Source organism: Dendropsophus ebraccatus, chromosome 1 (genome assembly GCF_027789765.1).
Source record: "Dendropsophus ebraccatus isolate aDenEbr1 chromosome 1, aDenEbr1.pat, whole genome shotgun sequence".
Taxonomy (NCBI): Eukaryota; Metazoa; Chordata; class Amphibia; order Anura; family Hylidae; genus Dendropsophus; species Dendropsophus ebraccatus.
Window position 1 is genome coordinate 27,959,951 of NC_091454.1, and position 19,050 is coordinate 27,979,000.

At 45.6% G+C, this 19,050-nt stretch overlaps 1 protein-coding gene across 2 annotated transcripts in view; it reads right to left on the minus strand.

Moving 5' to 3' along the window:
• CANX (calnexin) overlaps positions 1 to 17,982 on the minus strand; it is a 31,461-nt gene extending 13,479 nt beyond the window's left edge. The window contains exons 1-5 of one of the 2 annotated variants that reach the window (XM_069969177.1): positions 17,873 to 17,982; positions 5,645 to 5,869; positions 3,764 to 3,837; positions 3,607 to 3,665; positions 1,208 to 1,349 (exon numbers count right to left, since the gene is read on the minus strand). In XM_069969177.1, the coding sequence (XP_069825278.1) occupies positions 1,208 to 1,349; positions 3,607 to 3,665; positions 3,764 to 3,837; positions 5,645 to 5,866 (497 nt within the window). In that variant the 5' untranslated portion in view covers positions 5,867 to 5,869; positions 17,873 to 17,982. Of the gene's footprint in view, positions 1 to 1,207; positions 1,350 to 3,606; positions 3,666 to 3,763; positions 3,838 to 5,644; positions 5,870 to 6,322; positions 6,343 to 17,872 lie in introns of those variants that run through there. The other variant, XM_069969178.1, reaches the window with a different exon arrangement.
• Between the last annotated feature and the right edge of the window lie 1,068 nt (positions 17,983 to 19,050).

The window sequence follows — 19,050 nt, forward strand, 5'->3', positions numbered from 1 at the left end:
ATGGTAAAAGAACGCTTTAGCAGCGCTATATGCATTATAGTTGTGATTGGTTCCATTAAAAAGGTTATTTGTAATAGTGCAGAAGAAGTGGAGGACTGGAAAAGTGTGGGAGCCTTTATATTTTTCATATAAAAGTCTGTGGAGCCTCATTTAAGAGTCTCAAAACATAGGACAGCCAGATATCCCTCCGGAAAGGACCCAAGCCAGGGGGTGGCTCCTATAGGGAAATCACCATATTAAAGGGGTAGTGCGGCGTTTCAAGGGGTTATCCAGTGCTACAAAAACATGGCCACTTTCTTTCAGAGACAACATGACTCTTGTCTCCAGTTCAGGTACAGTTTGCAATTAAGCTCCATTCACTTCAATGTAACTGAGCAGCAAAACCCTGCCCAAGCTGGATACAAGAGGGGCTGTCTCTAGAAAAAAGTGCCTATGTTTTTGTAGCGCTGGATAACCCCTTAAACTTTTATTCACTAAACACACATTACAAAAAGTTACACAACCTTGTAATGTGTTATTTAAGTGAATGGCCCCCTTAGCCGTGTTTCCCCACCCCGGAAGTGTTGGTGCATTATACTTACGTGTTCACTGCCGACAATGTCCTCTTCGGGAGGCTCATGCCGCCCCCCTCCCCTGCCACAGTTATGCTCAGCCAATCACGGCAGAGAGGGAGGGCGGCATGAGGGACAGCCGGAGCAGTTCGGCGGGGCTTCCCGAACATGACGTCGTCAACACAAGATGGCGGCCGGTGTCGACAGGGAACACGTAAGTATAATGCACCATCACTTCCGGGGTGGGGGGGAACATGGGGAAGGGGACCATTCACTTTAACTAACACACATTACAAAATTATACAACTTTGTAATGTGTGTTATTTGTGAATAAAAGTTAAACGCCGCACTACCTCTTTAAGTGGCCCTATAAGTCAATGTAATGACAGGGGAAAAACCAAGGCCAGGTATCAATCCACAGACAGCTGTTTCAGGATGTTGCCCCTCATCAGTGTGTAGCAGGATTCTGGCTAGGTGGGAGCAATGCCTGGTAGAGCCATAAGAGAAACAGATCACTAATCTCAGGGAGACCAGCCAAAGAAAACACTGTCAGCTGCCAGTTAAAGAGTCATCACTAAACCCATGGCTGATTCAACATGACCGGAGTCTTTGGCATAATCATTCCTCTCGGGGGACAGTGAAACCGCTGTACTTACTGCACAATCAAAGGCTTCTTATCAAAGACGAATGGCTTTTTAAGCTTGATGGCAATTGCATGATGCTTGGCGCGTGACGCCAGCACAAGTCCTTTGTCCCCGGGGAGTTTAGTCTCTTTCATCTCAGTCACTTCCCATTTGCCTACAGAAAATAAAAACAGCATAAGTCAGCGGTGAATGCAGCTTCTTGTATACTATACACACAAAAGCAACACCTGTGGACTAGATTCCGGCTACTTCATCATTAAAGGATCTTATTACAATAAATACAATAGTATAGGGAACTCGCCAATGTTGCCAGAGCTAAGAGCAGCACAAAACAGAGGAATAGAAGCTGAGGATATATACGACAGGTTCATGGAAAGCAGGATTTCTGAATAAGAAACAAGGTAAGCAAACAAACACACGTACCGGATCTGCAGCAAAGCCGCCGCGGATCCATTGCCTGTTAGTTTCTTTGACATCCTGCTGTGTATGTAAGGGACAGCCCCTTTAACCCCCCACCGGCCAGAGCATACTGTACCTGCTTCACGCTCCGGTTTGCTTCAGGGGTTCCCAGCTTGACATCCCACTTAGCCAATGAGTGCGCTGAACCACCGCCGTGCACTGATTGGCTGAGCGGTACGTCCAGACGCCAAGAGCCGCCAACCATCCCCCCCCCCCCCCCCAAGTAAGCCGGAGCGTGGAGCAGGTACAGTATCCTCTGGCCAGTGTGGGGGTTAACGGGGCTTTCTCTTGGGGTGCCTTTACACAGAGATTTATCTGGCAGATTTTTGAAGCCAAAGCCAGGAATGGATTTGAGAAGAGGAGAAATCTTTCCCTTATGGCATGTTCTCTGTTTATGGTCTGTTCCTCGCTTTGGCTTCAAAAATCTGTCAGATAAATGTCTTTGTAAAGGCACCCTTACACATACTTGCAGGGGGATGTCAAAGAAACTAAAAGGCGAGGGATCCGCAGCAGATTTTGCGGCAAATTCGCAGCGAGAAATCTGCTGCGGATCTGGTATGTGTGTTTGTAACAGAATATAGGTCCTGCTTATGAATGTAACAGGTATGTGTGTCCCTAACAGAAACAGGTCCTGCTTACCCCACCCATACACAGTACTTGACAGGTTCTCCTGTGCTGGGGTATGTACAGGGAAGTATGAGGGTGGGATAAACAGGACTTGCTGTCTATGCGAGGAGGATTTACCTTTTACTCAGAAATAAATAATTAAAACCCCAAACAAATATAACGGAGCAAGATTATTAAATAGTGTGCAGCAGGTAAATGGACCATCAGGACATGCCCTTGAGTTACTATTTATTGACACTTGCAACTACATACTCTTTGGAGAGGAGAAAAAAAAACAACTAAACTGTAAAATACAAATGGGGTTCATTGCAAGAGCCTCTGGATAGGGGACGTTAAGGACGCATTTTGGACATTAAAAATTGGTCATATATTGCTGGGGCTGCAAAGAAAAAAAAACAAACAAAAAAAAAAAATACTAACGTCCCCATGTGACATTGTCTCCTCCACTGAACTCCTTGGTCAGTACTTCTTAGATGGACTCCCCAGACAGCCACAGCCCATACACAGGGACAAATGGCATGACAGATCAGCGGGGCACCTGAAGATGGCACAGGAGGACCCCCATGTGAGCATTGTAGGGTGAGGATTTTTTTGTGGACCCAGAAATATATAAAAATGTTTGTGTGCCCCGACTACCATTTTAATAGTAGGATGATCTTTTTTCTTAATTCTATTTATATTACTATTAAAATATTATCTATATATCTATTTTATTTATACTGCATTAGAATATATAACATATTTTACATACATTGTGTAAGAGATAGCCATCACATTAACTGGAACCGGAGCAATTTTCAGTGTATTCAGATTACACTGATGTGGATGTCCCATCACATCAAACCTCACATGACCGAGCTCTGTGCCGCAGAATGTTGTTATATATCTAAAATGCCATGTATGTTTACAATGTACGGACATGGAGATGACGTTCATTTGTCTCGGAGGGATCAAACCCACTGATCTCCCATATGAAGGGGCTGATTTTGTTGTGCATTGAGCTTGTGGGCTATAATATATATAATAATGCTCTTATTTGTATAGCGCACACAGATTCCGCAACACTTTACATACATAGTTATTGCCAATTATTGCTCCCTGTCCCCATTAGGGCTCACAATCTAAATCCACCTATCTGTATGTTTTTGGGTGTGGGAGGAAACCCACGCAAACACGGAGAGAACATACAAACATACAAGCAGATGTTGCCCTTGGTGGGATTTGAACCCAGGACCCCAGCGCTGCAAGGCTACAGTGCTAACCACTGAGCCACCGTGCTGCCTATCTGAAAGTGTCAAATGTAAGTAAAGAAAAAAAGTTCATACCATCGTATTTGGCAATCTCATCATCTGTGTCATCCTTCTTGGCCTTGGAAAGAACCCATCTATGAAGAGATATGGAATTTTTAGGTCTTCCTTTTAAACAGAATTCATCATGAATATTGCTATGGAGCAAACATCAGAACAGTTTGTCATTTCTTACCCATCCAATGTTCCCTTGTCAAATGACTCGGCAACATAGACTTCACCAATTGGGACCGGCGCTTTGTAAGTAACCTAAGAATAAGTAAAAAGGTAAGTGATGAATTTGAAAACCACAAAGCAAATTAATACATTGCCAAGTCAGAACAAAAACACAAGGCCTTATGCACATATTAAGTATTCCTCCCGCTATCCACCCGTACAATCTGCAAAAAATTACAGATTGGGCATATGAAGTGCATCCGTATTTCTGTAAATACTTTTTTTTATTTATTTTTCACAACATGTCAACTATAACTCATTCCTATTTTTTTAAGGAAATGCGGATGCCAAACAGGTTAAAATTTGTAAAAAATAGCGGATACCATTGATTTCTATAAGAGAATCCATTTAAAAAATCTAGATCCGCACTAGGACGCCCTTTTTTTCAGCACTGACTTGCGTCCTTGTAATCTACTGATCGTGTGAATAGCCCAATAGACAACAACATGCACTAACTCGAATAAGGAAATACTGATCCGTAGATTACAGAACGTGTGAATAAGGCCTAAAACTCAACAAATCAAATCCATTGGTTGAAAAATGACCCTAAGATTCTGCTATGGCCACTGACTGGCTGAGCAGACCTGACACGTCACACCCTGGCCCCCCACTTAGACAAGATCTGTGAATGGAGGAAGGAGGTATGGATCCTGAGACGTAACACAAACTTCTTGTTCCTTCAGCTCTGAGCGTGGTTTAGAGATGTTAATGAAAAGATTGCCGGGCTCTCCAATGCTGGGAGGAACTGGGCCCATCTCACGCTCTCCCTTAGGAGGATCTAACATGCCAATATGTCTCTTTAGCGCACAGGACACTGTGGGTACAGAGTCGCTTTAATCCTCAATCTGTCCCCCCCCAAACCACTTGTACCTTCAGATAGCTGCTTTTAATCCAAGATCTGTCCTGGGGTCCGTTCAGCAGGTGATGCAGTTATTGTCCTAAAAACAACTTTTAATCCTACAGCGCTGTGTCTATCAGCCGGGGCTTACATTTGTATCTGCATTAGGCTGGCACCACCTCTCCGTCCTTCCTCCCCACCCTCCTCATCATTAGGAATGATCCAGGAACATTTACTGCTGTTTGAGCTTTGCACAGGTGTATTAACGATCCAGCCCATGTTCATTATACACACAGGTGGGGAATAGGAAGCAATCTGCCTGGAGCATTCCTAATGATGAAGAGCGTGGGGAGGAAGGACAGAGAGGGTGTGCCAGCCTAATGCATATACAAATGTAAGCCCCGGCCGTTAGACACAGCGCTGCCGGATTAAAAATGGTTTTTATGACAATAACTGCATCCCCTGCCGAACGGACCCCAGGACAGATCATGGATTAAAAGCAGCTATCCGAAGGTACAAGTGGTTTGGGGGGGGGGGGGGGGGGGGGGGTCAGATTATGGGTACAGCCTCGCTTTAAGGTAATTTTCTAACCATGATCCTCAGCACTGTTCTTGGGAACAAAATAATTTATTAAATATGTAAATTAGGTGGTTTTGTGCACTGGGTGCTAAACTACCACCCTCTGTGCCCCGCTTTGCCCCGGCCGTCTGGCTTTCCTGATGAATAGTGGGGTGTTCTGGCGCTCAACACTACAAAGTGCAGGATGAATTTACAAAACTAAAACTACAGAGTTCCCGAAAACAGCGCTGAGGATTACCTTCATGTGCTATGGGGACCTATCAGCTGGTTAGAAGCATCTAACCTGCTGTTATTTTCCTTTTACAAAAGAAATAAAAGTGTCTATACAGATCTGTAAGAGTCTGTGATGAAGTTGTCTGAACTTGCATGTATTTCATAATGCCCTTTTTATACTATAATTTAAGGCTTGGACAATACACACACCTTAGGAGGAGGGGGTGGGGAGCTGGTTTCTGGTTTTGGCTCTTCTGCATCGTCAATGAGGTCATCCAAGTCATCTTCTATATCGAGTCCATCATCGTGGTCATGATCATGATCATGGTCGTGGTCATGGTGGTGGTGACTATGGTGATGCCCATCATGGGCACTTATCATCACGGCACCAAGTACCAGGAAGGTGAGACATAACAGCTGTTTTGGATCCATGATCTAAACAGAAAGGAAAAAAAAGTATAAAACAGTCATAAACAAGGAATTTAAAGGGGTTATCCAGGTAATAAAAACAATATTCTAAACAATCCCCCTTGCCAATATCACCCTATGTCTAATATACATGTATAATCTTGCACCCTTTCCCTATTTTGTATTTTTATCTTTATCAACTCGTCTAAAATCCTCTACTCTCAGTCCACTCAAACCACGCTCAGCTCCTCCCGCACCCCCTCCCTTTGTGGTCTGAGGACATGTAATCTCCTCTCTGGGGGCTGGGTTAGCTTGTCTATTGATTTGGTAACCCTACCCCCAGGAGACATTATCTGCATCATCTCCATGCACCTGTGCTGCTTCCATAGACTTCTATGTGTCCCTGAGCCTTGGTTTGTGTTTTATGAAATTTTATAGTTCTAACTCTGCTTGCTGTTAGTGAATTCAGGCATGTGTTACCTGTCTGTGTCACAGCTCTGTATATTGTAAGTGTTATGGATGTTCTTAAGAGTCTGGATGGAACTGGAAATAGATGCCTGTTATGCAGCAGATAGCTACACCATGTGCACGTCAGCTCTGCTACACCATGTGTGCGTCAGCTCTGCTACACCGTGCGCGTCAGCTCTGCTACACCGTGCGCGTCAGCACTGCTACACCGTGCGCGTCAGCACTGCTACACCGTGCGCGTCAGCTCTGCTACATCAGCCAGTATGGAATACGTACTGGGGTGATGTGATAAAAAAAAAAAAATCTGTGAAAAAAAAACCAGTCCTGTGTTTATTAAGCAATAGTAATGACAGCAGTGGGCAGGAAAGAAAGCTAAGGGGGTGAGTACACAAAAGGACCAATCAGGGAGATGCATGATGGGAAATGTAGTTTTCTATCTTGGTTATAGATCGGCTTTTAGAAAAACTTGTAACTCAGGAATGTCAGCAGCTAGAAAGACAGGAGACGGCTCAAAATACTCAGGGGGACTTGGTGAGTAAGAGTAGCCAGCATTTCATTTTTTTGCTCTTAGCTGGATAACCCCTTTAATCCTCCAACAGAAGCTTGCTCAAAGTATCTCATATGTAATGCAAATGTAATGGCAGGTATGGCAACTTTCTTGATGCTGGAACATTGTTCTACAACCTGTGGATTCTCCAGTGGTTGCGAAATTACAATTACCATCATGCTTGCATGATGGGAATTGTCATTTTGTAACTGCTGGAGAATTCACAGGTTAGGGGGACCATTGCTAGGACATGCTGAAGAACCTGTTTCCAGACATTTAGCAACTGCAGAAATTTTCTGAAGAGCACCTGCCTCCTTTGCCTGCTTCTTAAAAGGGGTTTACCGATTAAAATATTGTAGGGGACAAATATGACATTGCGGGGTGTCCGACTGTACTGTACTCAGCTCTCACCAGTGGCTCCATAGAGAACGCATAGAGCTGTGGGTCATGTGCCGTAGCCAATCTGGAGATCGCTGAGGGACACAGAGGTCAGATCCCCCCCCCCCCCCCCCCCCCCCCCCCCGCGATCTCATTCTTGTCCCCTCTCTAAGGGTGGTATTACACGGGCCGATGGGGGCCCGATAATACCTGTAAACGAGCAGCGATCTGCTAGATCGTTGCTCGTTTACTTGGCCTATTACACGGCCCGATAATCGTTAAACAAGGGCTGCAGGGACATCGTTACCGATGTCCTTGCAGCCTTTGTTTAAACTGTATACATACATAATCCATGGTCCAGGGTTCCTCTTCTTAACTTTTCCCCGGGTCCGCGCACTTCAGCTTCACAGCGGCTTGTCTCTGCTGACAGGCCGCTCGGCCAATCACTGGCTGCGGCGGTTCCGGCCTGTGATTGGCCGAGGGGCCTGTCAGCTGACACAGGCCGCTGAGAAGCCGGAGCGCACGGGACCCGGTAAGAAGCTCTGAGGAAGAGGAACCCTGGACCATGGATTAGGTATCTATTCTTCTTTGCTAATCGTCAGCGCTGGCCGCGCACCGCTATTACACGTAGCGGTGCGCGGCCGGCGCCCGACGATTATAGGTCTGAACTTATATCAACGATCAGCCGATGACAACGATCATCGGCTGATCGTTGTCTTTAGTACACGGAATGATAATCGGCCGAATCGGGCCAATTCGGCCGATTAACGTTCCGTGTAATAGTACCCTTACTTACCCCCATCCCTATATGGGAAAACCCCTTTAAAAGACAACAGTCTTGAAAGGACCTACCTCTAATACCTCTATCACAGACTGTATCGCTGCCATATGCATTAGATCGATGTTACTGGTAGTATAAGACAGCAATCCCAAGTCACCACGGCAGCTTCTTCTGTCGGATAAGAGCTGTGAGAGGGGTCTAGCATCGGCTTATCTACTTGAGGAAATGGCTCAGGGAGGAGAGGAGAGATCAGTGGTGTGAACACCTTTTTTTGCAGAAGGAAGAAATCACTCATACTAGCGTCTCATCCCAGAGGAAGGGTCACCCATCTGATGGCCAAGACCGCTCCCTACAGTGTGGACCTTTATGACAGCGATTTCCCCTTGTGCGCCTGCACAGCCCTAACCTGCAGACGTCTCGGCTGGGCTCTAGGAGGGATCAGCCAGTGACAAGCATTTGGCAGATTTTCCCTGTAGAGAAGAAGCCTCTAATGGATCTGTAAGTTAATATGTTACTGTCTGGAGGATACGTGAACTCGTTCTGCTATGGGCCATTGTTTGAGCGCTTAGATCAGATCTGTCATTTAGCAAGACACAATAAAGCACATACTGGAAACGCTGCCCTTCATGTGATGGAAAGATTCAAGATTTTTTATTTTTTAATTTTTATAATATACCATCAGTACATTTGCTTTAAGTTTTGCACATGGATAGAACAGTGCTGGTGCGGGGAAGCCAGTGGCACTGTCCTTTTTTTTTGAACCAAAGCCCAATTCTCACGTACATGGCGCCGCTCTATTCCCGGGCACCGGCTGGGGGTGAAAGGGGTTGTCCAGTGAAAATCTTTTTCTTTCAAATCAACTGGTGTCAGAAAGTTATATAGATTTGTAATTTACTTCCATTAAAAATCTCAAGTCCTCTCATACTTATCAGCTACTGTATGTCCTGCAGGAAGTGTTGTTTTATTTTCAGTCTGACAGCACTCTCTGCTGACATCTCTGGCCGAGACAAGAACTCTGTCACGGTTTTCTATGAATCCCCATAGAAAACCTCTCCTGCTCTGGACATTTCCTGTCTTGGCCAGAGATGTCAGCAGAGAGCAGTGTGACAGACTGAAAATAAAAATTTCCTGCAGGACATACAGCAGCTTATAAGTATGGGAAGACTTGAGATTTTTTAATAGAGGTAAATTACAAATCTATATAACTTTCTGACACCAGTTGATTTGAAAGAAAAAGTTTTTCGCTGGACAACTCCTTGAAGCACTGGAGGCGGGCCCCCCAGTGGGTGGAAATCCCCGCCCCTCTATGATGCAGCTCCATTAGAATCAATGCTTCACACCTGGACGGTATCAGAGAATAGAAAAGCACTGTACGGGTGAACCAGGCCGCAGTTCAAAAAAAAAAAAAAAAAAATACCATGAAACCGGCTCCCCTATCCATGTACAAAGCTTAAAGCGAATGTACTGTTGCTCTGTGACGTCAATAAAGGTCATATGAGAAGGATAGGGACTGGGGACTTTAAACGTCCACATCACCAGACACACAAACAAATGGACAAATGCCATCTCAGCCACACCAAGTCCAAGCTGGCGTAGACCTCAGTGTCGGTGCGCGGCAGCTTTGATACTGGGGGATGTATGTACATAAATCCAGCATACCCGCGTGCCGTCCGGGTCAGGCCATTACAGAAGAATACCGTATAAGAAACCAGTCCTAAACAATGAAGTTGTTAAAAAAAAAACCCACAGGAATCAGCCATGATTCCCATCACAGATAAAATGACAGCAGTCCACACCTCACCCAGCTATGTCCCTAAACAATACAAGAATGATCAGATTTCTTATGGTGACAGCACGATCATCGCTCGCACAAATGATCACTATGGTCCGTGCACTAACACACATGGTTACCGGCTGCTCATCTCCTGTTACACAGTGGGGACCAGAGCTGCAAAATACCAGAGAAAACAAACTTAAAAGGGGTTATGCGGAAATAGAAAGATATTTGCCATCTATCAAACAGCTCCACTCTTGTCCTCAGTTTTTGTGTGGTACTGCGAGCAACTGGAGCCTAGGTATAATACCCCGCATAACCTAGAGGTTTTGATTTTTTTCTGATCCTGGATAACCCCTTTAGGCTATGTTCCCACATAGTATTTTTACTCAATATTCGGCAGCCAAAACCAGAAGTGGATTCACAACACAGACTCACACACTGTAAAAACTAAAGGGTGCGTGAGCTTTTCTCCTCCTCCTCCCCCCTCTCTCTTTTAGGCGGCTGATGTAACTAAGTCCCTGGCAGGCTTTATCTGCAACCTTGTAATGTTGGGAGGGTTAATATGAGGTCAAGCCGCTGTTGAACTCACTGTCACTATGCCTCCCAGCATTACAAAGTTGCAGATAGGGACTTGTTTACATCAGCCATCTCGGAAAGGAGGGGGGGGGGGGAGGAGGAGGAGGAGACAGACAGAAAAGCTCACACACAGATTTTTGTGTTTTCAGCAGAAAGCAGCAGCTCAGAACTGGGGGAAGGAAACTGAATAGATAACAACAAGTATGGAATGAATTGTAAAGGCTCTATTTGCTACGAACGATAATCGTCCCGTGGAATAGAGTGCAACGATCAGCCGACATCGTTCATATTGGCTGATCGTTGCAGTCACTTGTTTTTCAACATGTTGAAAAACAAGCGACTGATACAGCAACGATCTGCTGCCGTCACTCCGTTGAATAGGAGCATCGGCAGCAGATGCTGCTGTATCCTATGGGCTGCTCGGACGATCAGCGATCACCCGGGCAGCCCCCCCGCCCCTCCCGCACTCACCCGCTGCAGCCGCACTGAATAACGGCGGCAGCGAGCGGGGAACGAGGAGCAAACGAGCGATGAGAGTGCTTGTTTGCTCCTCTAGACGACCGGTGGAATAGGGGCATTAGTCTCCCCATGGGCAGCAATGTATTAAAAGTAATGTTTGAGTGGAATACCCCTTTAAGTATAGACAACCACGTGATTTCTGGGATTATACAAAACTGAAGACAGATGTATGCAGTCTATTTGCAGCCACTTGTTCTACACTACTACTAATTTTAAATGAAGATAGGGAGGAAATGTAATGTTCCTAGAGAGGTACAGGATTACCCATCAGCACATCACGGACATGAGACATACTAGTCCAATACATATAGACAGGGTTCTCAAAGTCCCATAAGACTGCAGTATGGGGACCGCATTCTATGGCTCGGACTTCAAGGTAAAGACTAGTACCACAGATGTGCAATACAGCAACCTCTCCATCATCTAGCTATAGGATATGAGGTTTGTATGCAGTGGAGGTCAATGGTCCCCATGACTAGGTGACTTAACGCTTAAAGTGTCACTGTCGTTTAATTTTTTTTTTTTTTTTGCAGAAATCAATAGTACAGACGATTTAAAGAAACTTTGTAATTGGGTTTATTAGCCCAAAAATGCATTTTTATCATGAAAAAGCAGTTTGAAGCTCTCCTCCCTGTCTTCATGGTTCTCTTATGGAGAGGGGAGGGGTGGAGGGAGATGAGGCACCAAAACAGGACAACAAAGTTAATTTACAGCTACATCACTGCGCTATTGCCTCTGAAGTCAGCACTGACCTCTCTGACCTTTGAATACCAGCTTTCACACAGGTCCCTCTGTTCTCTGCCGGTGACTAATCTCCCTTCTCTTCCCTCCCCTCTCCATAGGTTACACAGGGCACGACTGATGTAAAAGAGTCAAGATTTCCTGATAATGAGCAGTGAATGAGAGAGAGAGAGGGGGGAGGGGGGGGACCTGGGGAAAGTCTTTTTGAATGCAGATAATGGCATATTCGCCTAATAAACCCAATTACAAAGTTTCTTAAAATCACCTGGACTATTGATTTCTGCAAATAAAAAATGAAAAAATACGACAGTGACACAGATACCACCATTTTATGTATGGAGCACAGCAATTTCTTTTCAAAATATATCAATCAGCCCCCCATACACAGGAAGGGAAACACTTTAAAAGACCACTGTCCGATCGCTGCTGCCATACCAGTCACACAATGATTTACTCTGTGCCGTAGAAACTCTTACAGGATCCCTTTAATCACAGAAATGGATCGCTGGTTATAACTTCTAAATGACCCCCTAAAAGATAAGATTTCAGCACCAAATAAAAGGTAATAAAAGACGAAAACAAAATAAGATAATAGACAAGTGACAGCTGGAGTTCCTCAACTATTCCCCTCATCTTCCCATTAATAAGATTACAGGAAAGTCCCTGGAAAAGATCGTCTATGTGAAAGAGGATGATAGCACAGTAAGACATATGCCCAGGTGGTAAGTGAAGGCGATAATCCCATATTACCAGCAACCCCCAGGATACAGAGGGCTGCGGCTACCAGGGTAATAATAATCAGCCCTAACAACCTCTGATGGGTCATACAGGGAAGAAATAAGCTGTGCGTCTGGGGGGCCAGAAGCTCGACTGGAAAAGCCCCCCAGTAAAGTGGGGGTCATGTCTGGTTACACAGCACCCCAGGGATAAGGGTCCTATTACACAGGAAAACTACTGTGCAGAAAATCTGTATATCATTCCAATTCAGATGATCGTCCTGTGTAATAGCAGGCAGCGATTGAAAAATCATTCATATGTCCAATCGCCAATTTAGATATGACCCTTAAATCATTGTTAGTAGTTCGCTAATCGTTCCCTGTATTTACACATTTGTTCACTAATTGTTCAGTGTAATTGCACATTGTTCCTTCTTTTGTTGGGATCAGACGGAACAATCGTAGTAACGATTGATAACGTAGTAATGATTGATAATATGGTGAACGATTTCAGGTTAATGATAAACAATTTTGTTTGAAATAGTTTATCGATAATTGTTAAAAATCGTTTTGTCTAATGGGACCCTAAGGGCCGTATTGCAGGGGACAATTATCGTTTGAAAAATTGTTAGATCGTTAAGATTTAAACGACAATCGTTTCGTGTAATAGCAGACAACGATTAAACGATTTATAGAATTCGGATTTTTATCGTTTGATCGTTCGCAAATCGTTCGGTGTAATAAGAAGTCATAGCTGAAATGTACGCAATAGTGACGACAAACCAACCGCAAGATCGATCATAAGTAACGATCATCGTTCCATGTAATTGGGAGAACGATTTCGGGTGGTTTGAGATCGTTTATCGTTAGTAGTCAAAAAATCGCTTTGTGTAATAGTACCCCAAGAGTCAGTATAAGGTGAATAATGTATCAGCCTTTGGTCTGTGCCCCCACTTCATAATCTATATCACAGACAGGCAGTATGTTCCTGTACCATCAGGGACCTGCCCGCACAGTATCTATATGAGTCGCGTTTCGCGCTGGTATATTTGAATCTTGACAACAGGAATGAGTCAGCAGGGGGCGGAGGGCTGCCAGGCATGGAGATAGGGCAGCTCAGCTACTGGTAGATTGTTAGGCCCCCTTCACACGTCCGAAAAATCTGGACGGATTTCCGGACTCATAGGCTGACATTAGACACGGACACCCTTCCGGATTTTTCCGGAAGGGTGTCCGTTCCGGAAAATAGGACCGGATTTTTTAGATCCTGTCCTATTTTCGTCCGGAAATCCGGCACGGACGCCCCCATAGAAGTCTATGGGAGCGCCGGAATCACGGGCATTTTCCTGATGTATATCAGGAAAGTGCCCGTGATTCCGGAATGGTAGAGAGCCAGGACCTCACCACAGGGCCAGAGTGCGGTGCGGTGCAGCTCGCCCGCCCGCCCCGCTCCGCTCCGCCCGCCTGACCGCCCCTCTGGTACTACAGGGCTGGCCGGCCAGAGTGCGGTGCAGCCCGCCCGCCCGCTCCATCCCGCCCGCCCCCCATCCCCCCCCCCAGAAACTCCCCACCGGCCCGCCGCATGCTCCGCGCCTCCGTCCGCTGCCGCCGCCCGGATCTCTGCAATGCACTCTGCCCGGACCTCAACCTCGCTGCCCGGACAGAGCAGGATCCAGGACAGGTGAGATTACCTCTTTAGGACTACTACTCCCACCATGCTCTGATGGAGTTGCCAGGCCATGATGGGAGTTGTAGTTCTGCAGCCTGTGGCCATCCAGGTTGCAGAAGTACAACTCCCATCATGGCTCTGCTGACAGGCCATGATGGGAGTTGTAGTTCTGCAGCCTGTGGCCATCCAGGTTGCAGAAGTACAACTCCCATCATGGCTCTGCTGGCAGGCCATGATGTGAGTTGTAGTTCTGCAGCCTGTGGCCATCCAGGTTGCAGAAGTACAACTCCCATCATGGCTCTGCTGGGAGGCCATGATGGGAGTTGTAGTTCTGCAGCCTGTGGCCATCCAGGTTGCAGAAGTACAACTCCCATCATGGCTCTGCTGACAGGCCATGATGGGAGTTGTAGTTCTGCAGCCTGTGGCCATCCAGGTTGCAGAAGTACAACTCCCATCATGGCTCTGCTGGCAGGCCATGATGGGAGTTGTAGTTCTGCAGCCTGTGGCCATCCAGGTACACTAGGGGCTGTGTGGGTACCTGTGATTTATGTTGGCATACTAGACCATCTCATCAGGAAATCCTGAAGGTTTTTCCTGATGGTTTCCTGATGGTAAAAACGGATTACTGTCAGGAAATCCTGATACTTTCCTGATGACATTTGAGGTCTCCTGATCAGGATTTCCTGACAGTAAAAACTGACACGGACGTGTGAATGGGGCCTTAGTAAGAGTACCATTACATCAAGTGATTTTTTGACGACTGACAATTAACGATAAATGATCTTAAATGACCCGAAATCGTTTGACCAATTACACGGAACGTTACTTATGATCGTCCTTGCAGTCGTTTTGTCGTTGCTATTGTGTACGTTTCAGCTATGAATTTTTATTGCACCGAACGATGTGCGAATGATCAAACAATAAAAATAAGTACAAATTCTATCAAACGACCAATGATTTCTCGTTGGTCGTGTAATCATTGTCTGCTATTACGCAAAGCGATTCTCGATTTTTCGAACAATAATCGTCCCGTGTAATACGGCCCTAACTCTGAAGGGGCTCATGCACCTTCAATAGGTTTCAGTCATACAGCCGACAGCTATCCTCGCCGGTCTATCTCCCCATAAACATGCAGCCAATGTAAGTGTACAAAGCGGAGGAAGAAATAATACGGGGTCGTCAGGGACCCCACATGAAAGACGCCCCCCTCCCTCCCCCAACGGTACTCTATGTTCATGGCCAAAATAAATGGTTTAGGCCATCAGTATTAGATCTCATCCCCCTGATCTGCTCGTCCCTGAAGCCGTGGTGCAAGGTACTGGATCTATCAGTGATGCTTATCCTTAGGATTACATGGGTCGCCCCAGCACAGCTGAAGGTACAAGATACCCTGACACTGCACTATAGCTTTCTCCTGGCTCCAGAGTTGCGATCTCCACATGCAGCAGCCAATAACGCCTTTAAGACATTACTTATGCTGTGCTCACACCATATCACTGCCCTCCACCCGGCATGGATACTGGGAAATGTCCTTACACCAAGCATGTCCACAGGGCTCAGTTAATGAGGTTTAGTTATCTCCTACTCACAGGACATGGATCAGCAGCCAAGCATGCCCACCACCATTCACTCCGGGGACGTGTGACCTCTGCTCTTTTGATCAATGGGCGTCACAGGGATAGGACTCTCACCAATTTAGCTAGTCATCCATTATCCTGTGGATAGGGGATAACCCCTTTAACTTGATGGAGAACAATAGAACGTCCTTTTAGCCTGTGACAAAATGAATGGTATATCCACTTACTCCATAGAACAGCACCCAGTAAAAGTAAATCCACCAATGGGTGCATTTTTTTATTTTTTTTTGCCTATGGGCAGTGGATGCCACTCTATGGCCTCTTTTCCCTATGGTTATCCATCCCGCTTTATGTCTAACCATTAGGGTATAAACCCACACACCGTATATGCAGCGTATTTACTGCTGCGATACGCAGCAAACTCGCAGGAAACTCTGCTGCGTATTTGTTGCGTATCTGCTGTATATACGGCGTGTGGGTTTATACCCTTAAAGGGATAAATTCTAAGCCAGATAATGCATACCCATAGGATATGCTGCAAAGTATTCAAGGAGTTGTAAAGCGAAAATCTCTCTCTTTTAAATGAAGTGATATCAGAAAGTTATATAGATTTGTAATTTCTGTTAAAAAATCTCAAGTCCTCCCATACTTATTAGCTGTTGTATGTCCTGCAGGAAATGTTTTATTTTCAGTCTGACACACTGCTCTCTGCTGACATCTCTGGCTGAGACAGGAACTGTCCTGAGCAGGAGAGGTTTTCTATGGGGATAGAAAACCGAGACAGAGTTCCTATCTCGGCCAGAGATGTAAGCAGAGAGCAATGTAAGACTGAAACTAGGGATGGTCCGAACCCTCGGTAATGATTCCCACTGTCTGCCCGCTCCGTGCAGCGGGCGGACCGCCTGGAAAACTGGGATACAGCCATAGCCATAGGCTGTATCCCAGTTTTCCAGGCGTTCCTCCCCCTGTATCCGGCAGGTTCGGACCATCCCTAACTGAAACACCATTTCCTGCAGGACATACAGCAGCTGATAAGTATGGGAAGACTTGGGATTTTTGAATAGAAGTAAATTACAAATCTATATAACTTTCTGATACCAGTTAATTTGAAAGAAAAAAAGATTTTCGCTGGCCAACCACATACGGATGCCCCTAAACCTTCAACAGATGCCAGCCAAATGCTCACTCAGCTGACAGCTACCTCTACACATGAACATTCAGCTTGGCCGGGTGTGCATGAGCTCTAAGCTGCTGCCAGACAATTCAGGTGGAGACTTATCACTTTTCACCGCATTTGGCTCCCATCTGCCGGCTCAGGCCGTCTTGATGATCATGTGACCAGGGCTGCACGAGTATCACTAGATTGTTCGTGCAGCCATGGGTCGAAAGGTTCATGCAGCCAAAAGTAAGATTAATTTTTGACAGGTTTGAAGAGAGTGATCAGCAGCAGCCGGGCTCAATCACTGACTGATCGCTGGATCTACTACACTGGGCGACGTCCACATGAATTAGCAGATGATCTCCATGTAATAGAGCCTTTAGGCTAAGCTTATATCTGTGTCACATTTCAGACACCACTAACCTCAATAGCGTCCGGAAGGTTTCTGTTCGCTTAGAGAAGAACCGAAACACGTTAATGGGGGATCCCAATATGGCAGAACCCCCCCAATCCCCACTATATTACCCAACAGCTCAGGTCTGTATGTCCTGCAGGTGACAGGAGGTCACACACCAGCTCCTACAGCGCCCCCTATTGTGGTTGTACAGTTTTCAATGACAACGACCAATATTTCCCCATCAGGGCGGGTGCGGTTATCCGGTTATATTAAAGAGATACCGCCATATAAATACACAGACAAGAGTCACCGCTAACCCCCGGGCTGTGACCATTGTGGCGTCTGCTTTATATACAGGGATATGGAGACTAGTCACAGGGATTTAAAGGGGCAGCACCAATGCAATTACACACATATATATATATATATATATATACACACACACAATATATATATATATATATATATATATATATATATATATATATACACACACACACACACACACACATATATATATATATACACAGTATAAGCCCTACATGGCCTCTGCAGATGTACAGGGCTGTGACAGGAGGCTACAGCCATAGGGATGAATGACACTATACATGGGGCCTAGTATTATGGCCATGACAGACTGGGCTCAGCCGGTATATCCCTGAGTCAGGCTGCAGGCCACCCCCCGGCCGCCGGTGTCCCCCTCACCGCCCACAGGAGCCACTCACCGTAGGGAACCGGTTCTCCCCTCCTCCTCCTCACACACCCGCCAGCTGCCGCCGCTGCACCAACCGCTCCGTCACGTGTCCGGCCGGGAGTGAAGCAGAGGGGGAGGAGTCACGCACTAAAAGGTAGGACACGGCCTCTCCGAACCCCCACACTGGCCACGCCCGCCACTCAAATTCCTATTGGTTAAAAGACGCGTCGAGGGCGAGGCTAAGGACAGATCCCGGCTTGTCATTGGCTGACATAGCTGCTAATCATCTCCCGGGAGGAGACCTTCCAGGACCTTCTCTTCGTGGATAACTGGGATTGGCTGAGAGGGTCTTGGAAGGTGAACGCTGATTGGTTTCCGGGAAGGTCGGCCGCGCTGAGGAAAGAGGAAGTGAAATAGTAAAGCGAGAGAGTCCCTAATAATAATCCATTCATTCAGGGGGTCACGTGACCGGGTGTAGCGGAGCGGCAACAACCTGTGTTGTGGTACAAAGGTCCTTATAGCTGCAGAGGAGACGGCTGATGTGTGGGGGACTACAGGTCACAGCCAGGCTCCTTGTATGCATACGTTTTTTGGGAAAATTGCAGTGATTTTTATTTATTTTTTTGCCTTGAAATAAAAAATATATCATATTAATAATAATTAAAGGCAAAAATATATAAATAAAAAAATAAAATGAAGACGTAGTCCCAAGGTCGATGGGATGCGTCACCTTCATGTGTAACCTGATCCAATCTTCAGATTTCTTTATAAAAATTCATTTTTAGACTATATTGTGGGGGCTGCCATCTTGCCTGCACTTTTTTTTTTCTTTACAGCATTTAGTGATGTTCTTTACAGCAAGTTTACCGGTGTTACCTTTCATTGTAATGCTGTACAGATCACTTTCCAGCAGCCTCCTCCTTACCATCACTAACAGAACAGGAAGTCTCAGCTTAGTTACAGGCCTAGTGGTGAGAATGGAAACTGCAAGATCTCGGGATTGTTTTATAATATATATATATATATATATATATATATATATATATATATATATATATATAAAACACCTTGAAATATATTTAAAGGGGTATTCCAAGATAAAAGTAACTTGTCCCCTATCCTATTCAAAACCAAGGAACCACGGGCTGATCTGGAGATCGTGTTTAATGCGTATGTTGGAATACACGTGAAAACTCTAAATATGTAGTC